This window comes from Ostrinia furnacalis, unplaced genomic scaffold (genome assembly GCF_004193835.3).
Source record: "Ostrinia furnacalis isolate ACB-3 unplaced genomic scaffold, ASM419383v2 OfSCF3206, whole genome shotgun sequence".
In the NCBI taxonomy this organism is placed as follows: Eukaryota; Metazoa; Arthropoda; class Insecta; order Lepidoptera; family Crambidae; genus Ostrinia; species Ostrinia furnacalis.
In genome coordinates this window covers 238,507-259,673 of record NW_021133445.1, presented here as the reverse complement: position 1 = coordinate 259,673, position 21,167 = coordinate 238,507, and the positions used below count along the sequence as shown (strand labels likewise).

General features: G+C 41.0%; 1 protein-coding gene across 3 annotated transcripts; it reads left to right on the top strand.

Annotated features, from left to right (window-relative positions):
• Window positions 1–54: 54 nt before the first annotated feature.
• Window positions 55–20,847, top strand: LOC114357502 (centromere-associated protein E). Of its 3 annotated transcripts, none has more exons than XM_028311122.1 (22): window positions 55–261; window positions 363–756; window positions 1,522–1,710; window positions 2,476–2,690; window positions 3,598–3,826; window positions 4,770–4,867; window positions 4,980–5,946; window positions 6,024–6,365; window positions 6,514–6,611; window positions 6,713–9,131; window positions 9,216–9,560; window positions 10,033–10,362; window positions 10,437–10,904; window positions 10,989–11,369; window positions 11,453–11,896; window positions 11,999–13,182; window positions 13,510–13,764; window positions 16,336–16,435; window positions 17,408–17,628; window positions 18,988–19,107; window positions 20,321–20,425; window positions 20,738–20,847. In XM_028311122.1, exons 1-22 carry the CDS (start codon window positions 226–228, stop codon window positions 20,780–20,782), a joined length of 8,985 nt encoding a protein of 2,994 aa, XP_028166923.1. In that variant the 5' UTR covers window positions 55–225; the 3' UTR covers window positions 20,783–20,847. The 3 variants fall into 3 exon arrangements, with proteins under 3 accessions (XP_028166923.1, XP_028166924.1, XP_028166922.1); XM_028311123.1 differs by lacking the exons at window positions 16,336–16,435; window positions 20,321–20,425; window positions 20,738–20,847 and adding exons at window positions 14,546–14,645; window positions 15,560–15,723; window positions 17,791–17,942 and having other exon boundaries at window positions 17,572–17,628; window positions 18,988–19,098; XM_028311121.1 differs by lacking the exon at window positions 16,336–16,435 and adding an exon at window positions 14,546–14,645 and having other exon boundaries at window positions 56–261.
• The last annotated feature ends 320 nt before the right edge of the window (window positions 20,848–21,167 follow it).

Genomic DNA, 21,167 nt, shown 5'->3' with positions numbered 1-21,167 from the left:
GAAAAATAAACTGAATGATTGAATGAATGGTTCTTTGCATGAATGGAACGACAGCTGTCTTTCTTGTCAAAGTTTAAAAAACAAGAATTCAAACTGCAACGGCGATTAACTACATTTTTAAAACATCTGTTATGAAATTGTTTGTTTATTTGTTCTTACCTAAACCTTACAAATAGTGAAAGTGAGGGATTAATGAAATCCTAGTGATATAAATTGTTCTTCAACATGTTACAGAAATGGAAAGACATACTCACAAACTGGGTAAGTTTGATAGACGCCAGGCGTTTTTGTATGAGCGTTACTTCGATGTTTAATTTTAATAAAATACGTTTATCTGTAACGAATCAATTTCCTTCACTTAGATAAACTGCTACTTCAGCGATTCCGATTCAAGAGAGGAGCGTGTAACTGCAGAATCGTTGCTCAACATCATATCGCATTTACGCGAAAATCTCAATTTGGACGAATCAAAGTCTTCGATACTCGAAGCGCATACGATCGAGGAGTTTGTGCGGGAGAAATACCCTGATTTTCAGTTCAACAGTGGCTCTGTAGAAGCTTCGAATGAGGACGAGCTGTGCTTGACCGCGTCCCTGCTCCTGTACTTTGTATGTGTGAACTCTAAGGACGTGAACATAAAGCACGCTATGTGCAGCCAACTGGGCAGCGAAGATCAGGAGGTCATACTGAAGTTCAGTAAATGTTTGATGGAGTGTGCCCCGGTAACTTACAAAGATGTCCAAGCAGCTATTACTGGTGAGTGAATAATCATACTAAGATACACTATTTCAAAAGATAAATTATCTAATTACCTAGATTACACATTGCTAGATAAATAGGTTTACTCCTTATAAAACATTACTGAACTATTGATTGAGTATTCATTCAACACAATTTAAGTTGGTAAAATATATAATTGCCTTTATTGCTCAATATGAATCAATTCATGTATTTCACTATATTCTATAATACTATCTATACCTAAGAACAAAGGTTTGTTCTTATAATGAGCTTTGAAAGTTATTATTATTATTAACACAAAGCAGCTGCTTGCATTTGCTGTATTCAAATGAACTGTCTGGTATTATTAAACATTTATTAATAATACCTTGTTTCACAAGTTATTTGGTATTATTAAAAACATGTCCTAACATGGCTCTTTTTTCTCTTATTAGGGGTCCATTATCTCAAAAAGATAAAATGGAACCCTTAGTTAGTTATTTATGTTATTACAGTAGAACTTTTTCAAAATGATGCGATTAATAAATTGAAATAAACTTTACTGATCTTCCATGGACTAGAGGACTAGTTTTCTGACCAGAGAGTTTACAAAGTTTTTTATCTACTTGCATGTTTCCCATGTTTCTGTAGGAGTTTGTTTATATTTTAAAATAAAAATTTACATGAACTGCTACTGAGTTGTGTACATTGTTTTGAGTTTAAATTAATCTGTTTTCTCTCAAATGTAGATCTGTCTACCTGAATTGAAGAAATAATAATATTAGTATAATCCATTCACAGAAGCCTGCGGTCAAGACCTGGCAGCTACCGGTCCGAGCGGCTCACGAATGGTGTCTGAGACACCTCCAGCGCTTCGTTCTCTTCATGGAGAAGTGCGACGCCTGCAAGCTGCATTGGACGCTGAGCGGTTTGACCGCAACTACCTTCAAGAAGAACTGGCTCGGACTAATTTAAGGGTGGAGACTTTAGGTAGGACTTTTATCTTTATACAATAGGGTAGTTGATATGATCTCTTAAAGTGCAATTCTTCCATACATTTTTGGCGGACTTGAAGGACAACCTTTACTTATTGTGTACAAACTAGATAAAATAATTTAAAAAAAGATAACTAATCAGCTAGCCAGTATTTGATTCTCTGTTTCTTTGTGGTAAACATTATCATAAATATTTTTATCAGTTGTGCCCCTGTTGCACATGTTTCTGAGCCCTCTAACTACCCAAGGCTACTACTATTACGTCACGCTCGCTCTCTTACTCTCTAGACCAGCGGTTCCCAAACTTATTTTGTCTACTGCCAACTTTGAGAATAAATTCTTTTTAGCGCCCCCATTTGTAGTCGAGTGTCGAGTGCTCAGTCGGTGTCTAAGAGTCCTCCTAGTAAATGACGCCTCCCAAGCCTCTACACAACGTCACGATTTTTTTTTTCTGGGTCTCTTACTGCCCCCCTTTAAGCCTGCAGCACCCACAAGGGGGCGTTATCGCCCACTTTGGGAAAGACTGCTCTAGAGCAGGGGTCTCCAAACTGAAGCCTAAAGTCCAAAATATTTTTTTCGGTATGTTGCAAAGGCCATAAAAAATTTAATTTTTCTGCCCAGATATGCAAACATAGGCATTAGCGTTTAGGTGTCGCGGGCCGGATTGATGGCATTGACGGGCTGAATATGGCCCGCGGGCCGTAGTTTGGAGACCCCCCTCTAGACAATACTGTATTGTCTTCTGAAAAAATCTTTCCAGTAAAAGACAAAGAACAATACAAGCTGGAGATAGTGAACCTCAAATCGAAGATATTCTTATGCTGTGGGCAAGAATCGGACGCCCGGGGCGGTGATGCAGGCTCTGACGGCGTCTCCAAGCTGACTCGCCAGCTTGAGGAGATGGAGGAGCGATTGGTGCATACTCAAGGGCAGCTGGATGACGCGCAGTACGAAAGGGACGCTTATAAAGCCAAGGTTGGTAAAAAGTTTGACCACCATTGAGTTTGTATAGCTGAGGACTATTGTAGTGTCGGACACGAGATTTTAAGAGAGTTTTGAGTCACCTTTTAGAATTTCCAAATAAAGGTTTGAGAATTTACAGCTTATCAGCTCTCATTTTTTTGTCTGGATGAAGTTTCATGTCCACTGGTAGGTGGGGATTGTTCTCTCATTCCTAGGTTGCTATTTTGGTTCAATAAATTATGTATGTAATTTAAATTGTGTCAAACGTTTGTTTGAACCAAATAAACTATTTTTCTTTCTTTCTTTCTATTAAAATTTGTCTGGCCTACGAGAACTTACACGTACGCTGAGACCTCTGTTCTTATACACGAGCGGCTCATAGCCGACGGCAGTGGCAACGGCAGCCGTCGTCACATCGATAACTGCCGCCGATAGGTGGCGTTAGCCGCCAGTTAGCTCTTTGTACAGGATGCGACAAGTTACAACTGCAGCTAACGCCACCAGTCGGTGGCAGTCGTCAATGTGGCAACAGCTGCCGCCAAAAGGTGGCGACAGCTGCCGTTGCCACTGCCGTCGGCTATAGACCCAATATAGATGACCCACGCTGAACTGTCCCACCAAACTCAATGACAGGGGGGCGCTACTATCGTTCAACTTTATGGTTTCCAACATGGCAAAAATCGGAACCAGCGATCCGGTATTGACGGTGGCGCCCCGCTGTCAATGTCATGGATAGGACAGTTCAGTATTTTAGAACTATATGTTGTGTAGTTGAACGATGGTGGCGCCCCTCTGTCAATGAGTTTGGTGGGACAGTTCAGTTTGGGTCATATATGAGCCGCTCGTGTATAAGAAACCTTATGCTTCACGGCACCTAACATTCAAAAACTACTTATAAAAGTACACTTAAACTCTTCAGATTACCGAACTCAAACAAGAGCGCGACAAGTGGCTGTCCCTCAGTCAGCAGGAGAGCGCCCGAGCCAGCCAGCTGTGCGACGAGCTGGAGGCCGAACGGGGCCGCGCGCAGTCGCTGCGAGAATTGCTGGCCGAGCTGAAGGAGCATCAGCAGCTTAACCGGCTTGATTCCAGCCAGCTGGAGTGCGACGACCCGGATGCCAGTATGCACTCGCTGCACCACAATTTGTGTAAGTTGTTATACAGGGTGTGGTTTTGTAAAACAACGCCCATCTCAGGAGTGGTATACACGACACTGATGCCAAAAAAAAATTATGAAAAAATCCATGAAATCAGGGAAATGTTATTATTACGCAGGCGAGCTATGAGTCAGTCCCCCCGCTCTCCCGGGGCGGCGGCCGCATGTGCCCGGTGGTGTAGCGGGGTATGCGGGGGTGGTGCGGGCGGTAACAAGCACCGTCTCGAAAGTTTTAGGAGATGTTTGTTTGAACAAGGTTTTTAACTAATAAAGTAATAGTTAACATTTTTTTTAAATTACCTTCATGTGTACTACTACCACCCCTCAGAGAGATGGGCGTTGTTTTACAAAACCACACCCTGTATTTTTAAAGAGCAACTATGACACATCACTCTCTACGTCTATTTTCCTCTCAATCGCGGGCGTTCGCTTCGGACGTCCGACCCTCTCCGGCGCAAGTTTTAGCTCTCATAAAACTCATTTTATTTTTGCAAGTAGGTTTTTAAAAAGCAATTTTACACGTCCCAGTATTAATCCTACCACTGCTTCGGGACAATAAATGAGCCAGTGCTAAGAAGAAGCAGCGCAAGAACTCAGTCACCATTGCACTATTCACTAGCGTAGGCACTTAACCACCGGTGTCAGGCGATGATGTTGCCGTCGTTGAATAGCTGTTTACGTGTAGCGTTTACAGCATAGCACAATATTTTACCGGTGGCGGCCACTCGATATAAATCACACTTAACACAAATTGTGACAATATCTACCGACCACCTTCGTTTGAGTCGTTGCGCGCGACTGCTACCGTCAGTTTTAGATGGTGGCCCGTTTGTGAGGAACCTTAGAAAACACGGACATTACTTCCTTATTCTTAACAAGTTTATTCAGCTACAATTTCTTAAAAAAAACTATATGACTACACGATTTTTTTACAGCTGTTTGTAGCGAAGCATGCGCTAACGTAGTGGAGGTACAACTCGGCGAAGAAAGAGCCAAAATTGTGGTGCTCAAACAACAAATACAACATTTGCAGGTAAGTTTTACATATTAGGGCCACTAAAGCTTTGTATTTACATTGTGTGTTTCTAAAAAAATCTTCACCAATAATATTTGTATGTCACATCTACATCCCTTAATTATTTTAGGACCAACTAAACGATTTGACACAGAAAACCGAATCCGAAAAACAATCCCTAGAAAGAGTGCTCTCTGAAAGAGAAAACGACATCTTCAATTTAAAACACAGAATCAACGAAGAGATAGAAGAGAAAAATAACATGTCCATACATTACAGTATTGAAATGACAAAATTAAATAACGACATAAACGAATTGGAACAAAAACTGAAGGATAATAACAATCAATCTCGAGTAATAGTCGAAACTAAAATGCAGGAGATACAAACACTTCAAGAAGAGAAACTTTCTCTCTTACAAAGTCTGAACGATGAAACTACCAAGCTGGAAAATGTTATTACAAATCTCAAATCTGAATTAGACGCGGAAAAGGCTTCAAAAGCAAAAATGAGAGAAGAATATGACAATCACATCATGAAGTTAAATGAAAAAGTTCTCAATAGGAATAATGAATTGGTTGAACTGCAAAACGATGTGTTTGAGAAGAGCGACAGAATTGAAGCTCTGCATTTAGAGCTGAGAAAAGAGAAACAAGCCAGAGAGCAACTCCTCGCGAAGTATAACAATGAATGTGAGCAAATCAATGAAAAACTTGTTGATGCAGAAAATGTATTGAAACTGAAATGTGAAGAAATTGAACGGTTGACAGACAGGCTGAATTATAGCTTCGACTTTATCAGAGAAATGGGTCGTGAGGTTGATGAGTTGAAGCATGCCGTGTCTGAGCAAACTGAAAATTGCACTTTTCTTACAAACGGCATAAATTTAATGACCGTTGAAAACAAATCGCTGTATAGTTCCTTACAGGAAACCAAAGTGGCTCACGAGGAAATTGAAATGGAAAGAAATTCGCTACTCAATTCAATTGCAGTACTGAAACAACAAAACAAAAAACAAATTTCGGAATGGAAAGACAAACAAGAGGAATTGGACAAAGTGAAATTAGAATTGACAGTTGTGAAGACACAAAAAGAGAGTAAGTAAAATTTAATATTATAGTCAATTTGTCCCAGCTTCAAGTGTGTCATAATCATAGTGTATATTATTTTTCAGAAAATGAAGAAGCCAATGCGCAATTATCTGCCGTTCTATTGAATAGCGTAGATAAAGTATTGGACAAATTAAGGAGAGATAACATCTCTAATGAAGTTTTGAAAGAGTTACTCCATGTTGATAGCACCGACATATTGTCTATGGAAGAGAAGTGTGATCTCATCGTTAAGATGGCTGATACTCTGACAATTCAGGGTCTGGGAGGCGTGGATGGAGAGGAATGTCTCATGGAGCCACTCAAAGATCTGGTTGCAGAGCTACGATGTCAACACCCTTCTATGGATAATCAGTTGAATGCCGATGGGGCAGAAACCAGCATGACGTTATTACCCCATAACTTATGTAAGACCCTATGATTTTAGAAATTTAAGATTTGATTACATTTTGCTGAACTTATATCGAATACATCTGTGACGAATTTAAAAATGTACTGTATCTAAATGTGTGTCTATGGCCTATTAGTTTACGATGTTATAACTTTCATTTACAGCCATTTGTATTGAAGCCTGTGCTAATATGGCGGCGGTGCAACTGTATCAAGAAAAATCCAAGATTGCGGTTCTCCAACAGCAAATTCAATCCTTGCAGGTAAGCTTCAAAACAATTTGATGACCTTGGTTGGTTTGCAATGCAAACTGCACAAAGAGTTTCTAAATTTCATTATTATAATTCTATATTTATCATTTAAGGATCAACTCAGTGATTTGACTCAGAAAAGTGAATCTGAGAAGCAGATTCTGGAAGAGAGAAACATCGAAATTATCAATCTAAAACAAAGAGTAAATGAAGTGATCAAGGAAAATAATGACATGTTGACAATGTTCAATAATGAAGTTCTCAGACTCAAAAATGAATTGGAAAAAGAAAAAGAAAAATATGATTTATTGAACAAGACCTTGAGTGAAGAAAAACACGCCAAAGATAAACTTGTAAAAGAGAAAAACGATTTGTCAGAGGAAATTGAATCTATTAAACAAAATCTCGAAGATGTTAATGTGGCAAATGATCATCTCCAAAAGGAAATAAATCTTGTGTCTATAGAAAAAAAGTCGCTTTTCACTTCATTGCAAGAAACTAAAGCTGCCCATGAGGAAATTCTGGCGGAGAAGGATACTTTAACGAATTTAATGGCAAAATTAGAAGAACAAATTGAAAAACAATTACAGGATATTTCGGATCTAAAACAAAGAATGAATGAAGAGATCAAAGAAAGGAATGACATGGCAACAAAGTATAATAATGAAATGTGCAGACTCAATAATGAACTAGAAAAAGAAAATGAAAAATATGATACATTAAACAAGACTCTCAATGAAGAAAAACACGCTAAAGATGAACTCCTGAAAGAGAAAAATAATTTGTCCGAGAAAATTGAATCCATCAAACAAAATCTCTATGAAGCTAAAGTGGCAAATGATCACCTTCAAAAGGAAATAAATCTTGTATCTATAGAAAAACAGTCGCTTTTCACTTCCCTTCAAGAAACTAAAGCTGCATATGAAAAAATAATGACGGAAAAGGAAACCTTCTTGGATTCAATTGTAGAATTAAAAGAACTCAATGAAAAACAATCAGTGGAAAATTCCGATCTGAAACAAAAAATACAGGAAGAGATCAAAGAAAAGAATGACATGTCGATAAAATTGCATAATGAAGTTCTTAGACTTACAAAGGAATTAGAAAAAGAAAATAAAAAATATATTACACTGAACAAAACTTTGAGTGAAGAAAAACACGCTAAAGATGAACTCTTAAAAGAGAAAGATACTATGTCTATGGAAATGGTTTCTACCAAACAAGATTTAGAAGCGGCTAAAGTGGCAAGTGATCATCTACAAAATGAAATAAATCTTATTAGCATAGAAAAAGAGTCGCTTCTCAATTCTTTACAAGAAACGAAAGCCGCCTATGAAGAAATACTAATGGAGAAGGTAGCTCTCTCTATTTCAATTGCAAAAATAAAAGAACAAAATGAGCATCAAATACAAGAAATCGTAAAAGAGAAAGGTGACTTGTCTGATAAAATGGAATCTGTTAAACAAGATCTAGAAGAAGCTAGAGTAACAAATGAACATCTTCGACATGAAATAAATCTTATGTCTACAGAAAAACAGTCGCTTTTCACTTCTTTACAAGAAACTAAAGCTACCCATGATGATGTATTGAAAGAAAAGGAAAGTCTGTCGAATTCAATTGCAAAATTAAAAGAACAAAACGAACAACAGTTAGTAGAAATCGTAAAAGAGAAAGATGGTTTGTATTTAGAAATTGAATCTATGAAACAAAATCTAGAAGAAGCTAAAGTGACAAGTGATCATCTACGAAATGAAATAAATCTCAATACAATAGAAAAAGAGTCGCTTCTCAATTCTTTACAAGAAACGAAAGCCGCCTATGAAGAAATACTGACAGAGAAAGAAACCATCCTGAATATAAATGCAAAAATAGAAGAACAGAATGTAAAACAATCGTTGGAAATTTCCGATCTGAAACTAAAAATTAATGAAGAAATCAAAGAAAAGAATGACTTGTCAACAAAGTATAACAATGATGTGCTGAGACTCAATAATGAATTAAGTGAAGAAAAACTAGCTAAAGATGAACTCGTAAAAGAGAAAGATATTTTGTCTTCAGAAATAAAAGCTGTCAAACAAGATCTAGAAGAATCCAAAATGGCAAATGATCACCTTCGAAAGGAAACGAATCTCATTAATATAGAAAAAGAGGCGCTTCTCAATTCTTTACAAGAAACTAAAGCAGTCTATGAAGAAATACAGACAGAGAAAGAACAAAAACTAGAAGAAATCATAAAAGAGAAAGATAACTTATCTGTGACAATTGAAATTGTCAAACAAGATTTAGAAGAAGCTAAAGCGGCAACTGATCATCTTCGAAATGAAATAAATCTTATTAATATAGAAAAAGAGTCTCTTCTTAATTCGTTACAGGAAACTAAAGCTGCCCACGAAGAAATACTGACGGAGAAAGAAATTCTCGAGAATTCAGTAGTAAAGATAAAAGAACAAAATGAAAAACAGTTAGTGCAACTAAAAGAAAAACTTGACAAAATTAATACAGAGTTTGCAAATGTAAAGACAGAAAAAGACAGTAAGTATTTAATTTTAATTTTTAATATTTTGACACTTATTTCAAAACTGAATAATATTAATGGTATTTTTGATGATTTAACAGGATATGAAGAAATGCATGACCAGATGTCAACCATCCTACTGAATGGCGTTGACAAATTACTAAATAATCTCAGAAAAGAAAATGTCACTAATGAAACTCTTAAAAAGCTGATAAGCGTGGAATCTGCTGCATTAAGCATGAACGAAAGGTGTAATCTTGCTATAAATTTAGCGGAAACTTTAACAACTGAACTGGCTCTGAGAAAGAATCTAGAAATGGCTCTAGAGCATGAAAACACGGCGTTGAGTGAAATGAGACAGATGTTGGGTCAGAAGGACATTAAAGTGCTGGAGTTGCAGACGGAAGTCAACAGACTGCAGCAGGTCATCAATGATAACAAAATTGGTAAGTGTATAATAGATGGGGCAAGTTGCAGATCATAAATGTGGTATTCTGAATATTCATTTTTTCTTTTTATCTAGCATTATCATTACAAATCATCAAATTTTAAAAATGTCTATAATATCTGAGATATTCGAAATATCATTTGACACGTTAATCTAATGAAATATACAGTCTCAAAGATATCAAACTGCCACCTGTTGGAAACTGCTTTAATACGAGTATGTCCAATGTCCATCCTTCTAATATTATAAATGCGAAAATTTGGATGTCTGGATGTTTGTTACTCTTTCACGCAAAAACTACTAAACGGATTTTGATGAAACTTTACAGTATTATTGTTTATAACCCAGAGTAACACATAGGCTATAATTTTTGACGATCTGTGACAAACTAATTTTCACGCGGTTGAAGCCGCGGGCAAAAGCTAGTTATAAATAGTTTAAACCACCCAACACAAAATTTTCTTTTCCAGAAATGTCAAAGCAGAAAGAGTTATACGTCACCTCTATAGACACAAGAAACAGAGACATACAGACACTAGAAAAAGAAAACGAGTCGCTCTCAAACGAACTCAACGACGTGAAAACGCAGCTGGAAATAAAAGTACATTCTCTGAAAGAGAAATTAATTGACAACGAACATTTAACCGATAAGCTGAAGAAAACTTACGAGTGTCAGATTGAGAATTTAAACGTTATGGTGGCAAAATTGACGAACTATTTGAAGGACAAGACGATCGAGTTGGAAGCGTTGCGAAAGGATAAAGAGAAATTGCAAGAAGCAGTTAATGATAACAGCAAAGGTGAGTTATTAATTTTTTTTTTGCTTAGAAGTCAAGCAAACATACTACAGTTATATTAAATATCCTTTTTTCAGTTGTAAAATCGCTCGAGGAGGAAGTTAAAGTTCAAAAACATAATCAAGAAAAATTACTTGGAGAATTTGAATCGGAAAGACTAGTTCTCAAAAACATGGTCACTGTCACCGAGTCAGTCATGGAAGACCAGAAACTTAGCTTGAGCAATGTTATTGCTGAACATGTTAAAGTTAATGACACGTTAAAAGAAGAAAACAAAGCATTAAAAGAAGAATTAGAATCTAAAATAAAGAATACTGAAGTAAAACTTCAAGAAAAGGAGACTTTATTCGAAAATGCTCTAAAAGAGTTGACAGTAATGAAAATTGCGAAAGAGAGTAATAAAAAAGAATTTGAACATGCAAAGGATCAGTTAGTAAATGAAATCACAGCGTTGAAAAAAGAGCTAACTTTGAAAGTATCTCAAGTAGAAATATTGGAATTGAAAAACAAGGAAATGACTCAAGTTGTGGAACAATGTAAAAGTGGTGAGTATTACAATGATTTTCGCGTCGTATTTTTAAAAATTTACGAATATTAATAATTTAATAACAACTATTTATTTGTTTTAGAAATTGATAACATGAAAAAAGACAATGACGAATTAAAAATTAAAATGGACTTGCAACAAACAGAAATGACGAATAAAGTTGACAAATTAACTAAAACAAATGACGAACAAACTGAACTCAACAAGAAACTCGAACAAGAGGTTGAAGAAGAACGTCAAAAAAATATAGCAGCAGAAGAAAGGGTTAAAGAGCTGTCTGATCAACTAAATGAACTTACTGTCACTAACGACAATCTAAGACGAGAAAAAATGTATTATCTCAACAAAGCAGAAGAATTGAAAACTGAATTCGATACAGTTGCAGATTCGTTGAATGAGGAAATTAAAAAATTACGTGTTGAAAATACAAACTTGAAGAAAACTGTGGAAGAAAATCAAATCGGTAATACTAAAAACTTTTATGAAATAATTTTACATTTATTTATTTTTAACAGGTGCCTAAATTAATAATTTATTTCATTTCAGTGATCACAAGACTAGAACAGTCAGTACAGCTAGAGAAAGAACAAAACAATGAATTACGACTGGGCAATGACAACGAAAGGCTAAATTTAGATAACAAGTGCTCACTACTACAAGAATATCAACTGAAAGCAGAAAGGCAGATGGAAGACCAACAAAAAGACATCGACCTGTTGCACAAAGAAATTAACACGTTAAAAACTATCGCAGAACTACAAGAAAACGACTTGAAAGAGAAATGTGACATAATTCAAGAAAAGGATGAACAAATAAACAACATCAATAAAGATTTGGTCGAAATGAAAGCCGCTAAAGAAAAAAATCAAGCAGAATTGGAATCCAAAATTACTGAAGTTAATTACTTGAAGCAGAAGATGACTAACGATGATGTTCAAAGGGCTTTGAGAAGCGAGGAGTGGGTCAAAGCTATAGGACAGAAAGACACGTGTAAGTAATGTAACAATATTGTTCAATGTTTCANATGTTTCGAATGTCACCATCAGTGATTAGTGTAATTTGGATTTAAATAACAACAAAATCTTTTTCCAGTTGCCGTTGCCGTTTCTGAAAAGACCGGAAGTCATAAAAACTCATGTAATATCGAAAAGGATTACCGCGAGTTCCACCACCAGGTAGATAACACCACCTCTGACCTTACTCACTCATCAATGGAGAGCATTAAGACCATTTCAGATTTAGAAAGGATCATTCACGACAAGAACAGGACTATCACCGCCCTCCAGAGCGACATAACATACCTCAAGTCGCTCATCGCAGACTCGGAGAACAAACTATTGGACGTCACCAAAGAACTAGAAGTCAGCAAGGAGAACTGTCAGCAGTTGTCAGGGCAGCTCAAGAAAATAGTCCACCAGAAGAATGAGGAAATCGCCGAACTCAAAAAGCAATTGAACAAAATGAGCGTCACAGAGAACAGAGCCAGTCAGATCATCAAAGTGTCGGCGAAGTACCAGGCGATCATACTCAAGAGGATCGCCGAGATCAAGTCCAATACCGTATTGAAAGAGTTGACCAACTTCGGCAACTCCGCGAACGGCGACAACGAGCTTCGGCGAAGCTTAAACGCGGGCACCGTCACTATGGAAGACCTCGAGAATTTCTTGGAGACCACGGACAAGCATCTGAAACGGTGCTCCGAGAAGCAGATCGCCCTACAAAAGGAGAGGGACAGGTTGACCGAAGTGAACCGAATAAACGAGTCGGAGATAATCAACTTGAAGAAGTTTTTGACGGAGCTGTCGGTGAGCTTCAAGACGTTCAGCACAGTGAAGGAACTGTACGCGCAGAAGTTCAGTCGGGTCGTGTCGGTGCAGCGGACGGCGAGGCGAGAGGTCCTGAGTCTGGAGGGGCAGATAAACGACGCGACCATGTGCAAGCTGGAGAGAGCCTACGCGGCGGCCATGCAGGACCTGGCCGAGTGCGCCATGAATATGGAGCGCTGGGTGGAGCGGTGCATCGGCCGCACGATCTCGCCCGAGAAGATCAAGCAGGCGTTCACCAACGACGAAGACCGCGCGTCCTTCGCGTCGACGACCTTCCAGAACGCCGGCTTGGAAGTGCAACTGGAGGAGCTAGAGAGCTCCTTCCAGAAGCTTCTCGAAGAAGTGGTCCGCGCGCAGAAGGGCGAAGGCTCGCGCGACGCGCAGGCGGCCACGGTTCTGGCGGTGCGTGCGGAGTACGAGGACAAACTCAACCGAATGAAGGCTAAAATGGTCAGTATACTCCCCATCCTGTCTCTTATATTGCTGTATCAGGTCGTGTGGTGGTTCTATCTCCAGATGGACTATTGACGGTGTGGCTTGTTAATGACTTGTGAAGTCGCCTATTTATTGAATAAAGTTGTTTACATCGATGATTTTTGTTTTATTTTTCGCTTAGTTTTTTTAGTGTTTACGTGTGGTAGTGTAGTGTTATGCTTTGAGGAGCGTTCGAAAAGGTAATTATTTAGACGTTATGCATGTTTAGACGGCATGCGGTGCATGGTGCTTCCCGTTAGGAGACGTCGACGTTTCGGTGGTTTATAAGTTTGGTGTTTTCAGAAACAACTGTACCAGGAGCAAATCGCGGTTTATAAGGAGAAGCAGCGGGAGGAGGTGATGATGCTTGAGCGAGAGTTGGTCAAAACTCGGGAGAAACTCGCCGAGTCGAGCAAGGCGTATGAGGAGCATATTCGCGCGCTGACGACGGAGCTCTGGAGTGTTGGGGAGAAGTTCCTCACGAAGAAGGACGAGGCGGACTGGCTGAGGAAGAAACAGCGGTCCGGCTCGCTCATGTCGCTGCAGCACGTGCATTCGGTGAGTGTACAGACATCGTCGTTTCAGCCGAAAGACGTCCACAGCTGGACAAAGGCCTCCCCCAAGGATTTCCACGAAGACCGATTCTGCGCCGCTCGCATCCAGGCACCTCCCGCGACCTTCACCAGATCGTCGGTCCACCTAGTGGGAGGCCTGCCCACGCTAAGTCTTCCAGCTCGTGGTCGCCACTCAAGAACTTTCCTGGCCCAGCGGCCATCAGCTCTACGAGCTATTTGCCCCGCCCACTGCCACTTGATTTTAGCGATTTTGCGGGCTATGTCAGTCACTCTGGTTCTCCCACGTATCTCCTCATTTCTGATTCGATCACGTAGGGGAACTCCGAGCATAGCACGCACAGACATCAGCTGTAGCTAAACACTGCTTCACTTAAATGTAGTTGTAATAGGTGCGATTTTGCAGCAGCAAGAAGAGTATCTGTATAGTCTGGTCTGCGAGCACGTAGAATTTTGTCCAATGACCCCAAGCTACCCATCCTTATCGCTCGCGCGTAATTATATTGCTGTCGCGACTGTACGACGGGCGCCCGCAGTGAGTGTGCAATATAGTCTGGTCTGCGAGCACGTAGAATTTTGTCCAATGACCCCAAGCTACCCATCCTTACCGCTCGCGCGTAATTATATTGCTGTCGCGACTGTACGACGGGTGCCCGCAGTGAGTGTGCGAGCGCGGGCGATAAGGATGGGTAGCTTGGGGTCATTGGACAAAATTCTACGTGCTCGCAGACCGGGCTTTAGACATTATATGAATGATATGTTTCCAGTCCGGGCTAGTGCCGGCGCCCCCTGAGCCATCGCGGCCGTCGGATACACACTCCCTCCGTTCTCTACCCGTCCACAACAACACAAATACCAATAAGCGAGGTAAGTCTAACAATCATTTGATTTAAGTTTTATTCTCTTTTGACCCCCACTTTCAGCTAGTCCAGTCATAGATTTTGGATGGCATAGACAAACTATTACGTCACTAACTCTCTTTATTTTTGTCCAATAAACTACATATTTATTTATATCAAGAGCTGCTAATGTTTTACAGCAAATTGAAAATAAATAGGATGTTCAGACTAGGCGTTCGGCAACAGTTGAAACTTCTTCAAAATGTGACTGTCTACAGGAGACTAATAGACTACCAGCCCGGCTAGGATACGTGTCACAATCAAACCATCTACGATTATCTACGATTTTAGACGGCAAATTTATTGGCTAAACTCGATAAAATGCCTCGAAAAGATTATATTGTTGCGCGCATCTTAACCCTAAGTTCGTTTTCCCAGTCTTCGGTCGTGGTTCGGGAGGCCCGCAGGCAAAAAAAGTGCCCGTAGTCCTCCAAAGTGAACTGAGCAGGTGGACCACTACCAAAGACTGAATTTTTTTCATCACTTACTAAAGTACGGCCAACGAGAAGCGATACCAAATGTAAACAAACCCAATGTCATGGTCATTTGGAATAGCAGGGGTTTGACTTTGACATATTTTGGCGGAAGAACGAGACATTACGACGAATATACAACATGGGAAGAGATAGAATAGATTTTCAGTACGGCTAGCACGAAAAACTTTCGAGTACGAATCGTTTGCGTATTCGAATCGCCATTTAGTACGAAAACTACTACAGCGCCCATGTGAACGTGTCGTAAAGTGAACTTAGTATGAGAAATGGTTGCACGAAACTTATTTTGAGAATCAAAATTGTCACGTTATCGTTTAATTCGAAGGTTGAGTATAGAGTTATCGCTGCTAGTTGCCGTACTTTAGAAGTAAACTCAAACTGTTTCTAGACAAAGAAGGCCGCGGCCTTCACATGTCTGACGAGGAGGGGGAGGTGTTCGACAACCGCTGGCTCAAGGAGCTCGCCTCCACCCCCCGCGCGTCCCCCCCGCGCGACCCCCGCCGCCTGTCCGAGCTGCGCTGGCGCAACTCACTTTGCCCGCCGCATCTCAAGANTGCTGGACAAAGGCCTCCCCCAAGGATTTCCACGAAGACCGATTCTGCGCCGCTCGCATCCAGGCACCTCCCGCGACCTTCACCAGATCGTCGGTTCACCTAGTGGGAGGCCTACCCACGCTACGTCTTCCGGCTCGTGGTCGCCACTCAAGAACTTTCCTGACCCCGCGGCCATCAGCTTTACGAGCTATGTGCCTCGCCCACTGCCAATTGATTTTAGCGATTCTGCGGGCTATGTCAGTCACTCTGGTTCTCCTACATATCTCCTCATTTCTGATTCGATCACGTAGGGAAACACCGAGCATAGCACAGGCATCAGCTGTAGCTAAACACTGCGGCACTTATGTAGTTGTAATAGGTGCGATTTTGCAGCAGCAAGAAGAGTATCTGTATAGTCTGGTCTGCGAGCACGTACAATTTTGTCCAATGACCCCAAGCTACCCATCCTTATCGCTCGCGCGTAATTATATTGCTGTCGCGACAGTACGACGGGTGCCCGCAGTGAGTGTGCGAGCGCGAGCGATAAGGATGGGTAGCTTGGGGTCATTGGACAAAATTCTACGTGCTCGCAGACCGGGCTTTAGAAATTATATGAATGATATGTTTCCAGTCCGGGCTAGTGCCGGCGCCCCCTGAGCCATCGCGGCCGTCGGACACACACTCCCTTCGTTCTTTGCCCGTCCACAACAACACGAATACCAACAAGCGAGGTAAGTCTGACAATCATGTAGATTAAAGTGTTATTCTCTTTTGACCCCCACTTTCAGCTAGTCCAATCATCGATTTTGGATGGCATAGACAAACTATTATGTCGCTCTCTTTATTTTTGTCCAATAAACTACATATTTATTTATATCAAGAGCTGCAGCAGCAAATTATAAAATAGGATGTTCAGACTAGGCGTTCGGCAACAGCTGAAACTTGCTAAAAATGACTGTCCACAGGAGACTAATAGACTACCAGCCCGGCTAGGATACGTGCCACGATGAAATTTTATCGATAATTTTAGACGACAAATTCTTGTCTTAACTCGATAAAATACCTCGAAAAGATTATATTGTTGCGCGCATCTTAACCCTAAGTTCGTTTTCCCAGTCTTCGGTCGTGGTCCGGGAGGACCGCAGGCAAAAAAAGTGTCCGTAGTCCTTCAAGGTGAACTGAGCAGGTGGACCACGACCAAAGACTGCATTTCTTTCATCACTTACTAAAGTACGGCCAACGAGAAGCGATACCAAAATGTAAACAAACCCAATGTCATGGTCATTTGGAATAGCAGGGGTTTGACTTTGACATATTTTGGCGGGAGAACGAGACATTACGACGAATACACAAGATGGGAAGAGATAGAATAGATTGTCAGTACGGCTAGCACGAAAAACTTTCGAGTACGAATCATTTGCGTATTCGAATCGCCATCAAAAGATTTAGTACGAAAACTATTACAGCGCCCATGTGAACGTGTCGTAAAGTGAACTTAGTATGAGAAATGGTTGCACGAAACTTATTTTGAGAATCAAAATTCGTCTCGTTTAATTCGAAGGTTGAGTATCGAATTTTGTCGAATACGCAAACGATTTGAAGACGAAAGTTGTTCATGCTAGAGGTACTGTTCACAGTCGAATCCACCTTTTGTATCGCTGCTAGTTGGCCGTACTTTAGAAGTAAACTCAAATTGTTTCTAGACAAAGAAGGCCGCGGCCTTCACATGTCAGACGAGGAGGGGGAGGTGTTCGACAACCGCTGGCTCAAGGAGCTCGCCTCCACCCCCCGCGCGTCACCCCCGCGCGACCCCCGCCGCCTGTCCGAGCTGCGCTGGCGCAACTCGCTGTGCCCGCCGCATCTCAAAAGCTCCTACCCCGCCGAGACTCAGTTCCAGCCCGTGGCTGACGAGGAGGACATCAAGGTACGCGATTGTGGACTCTCTCTCTTAGACAGTAAGAGTCGCATGCGAGTGTAGCTCGTGGCTGATGAGGAGGACATCAAGGTGAACGATTGTAGACTCTCTTCCCTAGGCAGTAAGACCGCCGCCGCCTGTCCGAGCTGCGTGGCTGAGGAGGACATCAAGGTGAGCGATTGTGGACTCTCTCTCCTAGGCAGTAAGACCCCCGCCGCCTGTCCGAGCTGCGCTGGCGCAACTCACTTTGCCCGCCGCATCTCAAGAGCTCCTACCCCGCCGAGACCCAGTTCCAGCCCGTGGCTGACGAGGAGGACATCAAGGTGAGCGATTGTGGACTCTCTCTCTTAGACAGTAAGAGTCGCATGCGAGTGTAGCTCGTGGCTGATGAGGAGGACATCAAGGTGAGCGATTGTGGACTCATTCCTAGGCAGTAAGAATTGTATGCGAGTGGGCGTTCCTGAGAAACAAAATAATTGACAATCGCTCTTCGTTTGTCGCTGTCGCTCATAACCACGAGAAGGACAGCAAGTTAATGGGTTGTGAAGTCTCTTTCCTAGGATGTAAGCGTTCTAAGCGAGTGGGCGGGTGTAAGGAATAATGCAAACAATTGACGTTCGCTCTCTTCGCTCGCATCATTCAGTAAATTATTAATCCAATTTTATAGAAAGGACTTCCATAACCTGCCAATGGATGTCGCTACGCATCCCTCGTAATATCATACCAACCCATCCAACCCGACCACACCATTAAGCCGAACGTCCACCGCCGGCTAAACTAAGTTAGATTAGCTTAGCTCGCATAGTTGAGCCAGTTTTTCGTACATGTGCGTCCACCGCAAACTATGCCAGCTAAGCTATGTGAAATGCCCCAGCTAAGTGGAACTAACTTAGCTCGGTTAACTTGACGTTCTAGCATAAACTGACCATCACTAACGCAGGGCCGTCTTTAACCTACTAGGGGCCCTGGGCATTTAAGGATTAAGGGGGGCCCTTATCATCTGGTAACAGGTCTTATTAGCAGATGGGGGGCTTATTCATCAAAATGTCCACTTCTCGAAATTACAACTTCTTAAAATGTCAACTTCGCTAAAAGACAACTTCTCATAATAATATTGTCTATTTCGGATATATCGATTATTTGTGGACATTTTGCGTCCCGGTTGTCATTTTGATGACTAAGCCAGGGGCCCACTCAGTCGCGGGGCCCTGGGCACGTGCCCAAAGTGCCCAGTGGGAAAGAGGGGCCTGCACTAACGTAGTTTTAGCTTATTTATTGGTGGACGGACAACGTAGTTCTAGTTTAGCTTCGCTTAGTTCACTGAGTTTAGTTTTCATTTCGGCTTTACAAGTTTGTTTCGTCCCACAGTTCAGCCTGGGCAACATGAGCTCGCTGGGGCGGCAGCACCGCAAGGAGGTTGGCATCACCGCCTACAAGAAGCCGGGCCCGCCCACGCCCAGCAAGAACGCGGGAAGGCTCTCCGCCACGGTATGTTCACATTTGACAGATTCTACTTCTTCTTCTTTTTTGGTGATGTTGGCAATACACGTCGAGGTCGACTTGATTTGTGCCATTTTCAAGTATTTATGTGATACGAGTTACAAAATGAGATCAAGTAATGATATAATGAAGGATGATAGATGTTACCCCTTCCCACCCTTTGAGTCTCAGTAAAGTTGTGGTGCTTTACTGTGACCTCCTATGGACAACTTGAGAGAACCAGAAGAATCACGATGCACTGTTTTGCTTCACTTGCCCACAGTCATGCACGTTCACGAACACGCCGCATGTCTCGCGTCATTTTGCAAGCATTTTGGCGGCCGCCGTTTCGCTTGCAATCCGCCAGTGTGGCAATGCCCTAAGATTCTACTTAGAATCAATAATTATTAATCTCACGGACAGTCACGGATCTTGAGCCCTAAGGGAAACATACTATGAATGCCGTTTCCATCAAAAAAGATACTTTTATAGACCCGCTTGAGCGGAATTCGCGTTTGAATTTCATTACAATGTAACCGGATGCATTATAATGGAACCGCGAAATTACGCGAAACCTTACAGCACAACTTTAAAAACAAACAAGATTGTTTTTTGTTCTCAAGATTCATCCCACTTGCCTTAGATTTGCATCTACCCTGTCGCTTGGATAGAAAGAGCACAACTAATACTAAATATAAAAGTTGATGTAATTTTAACAAAAATATTTAAGTTTTACAAAATGTACAGTCGCGGAATGAAAAGGTTCGTCACCTTAGTGTCGGTTTTCGCTTGCACTAGGTACTGTAAGAGTCAAACCTGCCAACATAACAGTGCTGCTATCATTTAAATAAATATGACGTTTACTAACGAATAAGGTTTTGCTTGTTTAATTTTCTATCCCTTGCAATGTTACAAAATATAGTTTTTTTTTATTTAATAGAAATAATAATGGCAGGTTGAACCAACAAAAAGGTTTTAGTTTATAGATAAATCGTCAAACAACTTTGATCTGAATAATTTTGAACTTTACTGACGAACAGTTAAAGATTATTTTCTCTAACTCGAGATTATTCTGTAACATGTTTCAAAAGGTAATATATTGTGCTCGCGATTCGTTGAAGGAATCAATTTGAATCAATAAAACTGACGAACCTTTTCATTCCGTGACTGTACTTGCTAGTGAAATATAATGGAAATAATATGCTATACTTACTGTATTCAGGATTCCGAGTTGCGCGTGGAAGCCGAGCCGCAGCCCTCCCGCAAGACAAGCACTCCGTCGCGGCTTCGCTCGCTTTTCCGCTCCAATAAAAACGACACCGCCGAAGTAAGTACTCAACAAAATTCTCTTTATATTTTTTTTGGGATGGACTGTCCCGCTGAAGTTCTTTCTTATTGCTTGGTGGATTTTTTTGTGTAGCTCAATATGTCTTTTAGGACGTACGCGCGTTTTTTGACAGCTTTAAAATACTGGTGAAAGTGTAGGTAGTTTTTTCTAATTTCTAAATTATTATAAAGGTAGACTGACATCTGATTTTTTATGTGACACCACTGTCTAGTCAGTTGACATACTTTTTTACGATAATTAATTAGATGATTATTAGTGAATTGACTCATTAACAGAATGTTTTGTTTGCAGGGCACACCTCGCAGCAGGAGATTAAGTATTTTCCGGAAAAAGTAAAGGATAAAATAGTAATATGATGTTAACAAAATTATTAAATACATCCATTAATTTATTCTTTTAAATGTTGGGTTTTAATTATGAACCACTTCCCTTCTATTTAGTAAGTAATATCTGTCATACGCATATAGTACGCAGAACTGACGGCCGATGGGGCAGCAAGGTTCTGGAATGGAGGCCGCGTACCGGAAAACGCAGCGTGGGACGTCCACCTACAAGGTGGACCGACGACATCGTAAAGGTAGCAGGGAAGCGCTGGATGCAGGCCGCTACCAATCGATCAACGTGGAAAGCATTAGGGGAGGCCTATGTTCAGCAGTGGACGTCCTATGGCTGAAATGATGATGATGATGATGATCTGTCATACATATCTCTAGGGATAGTA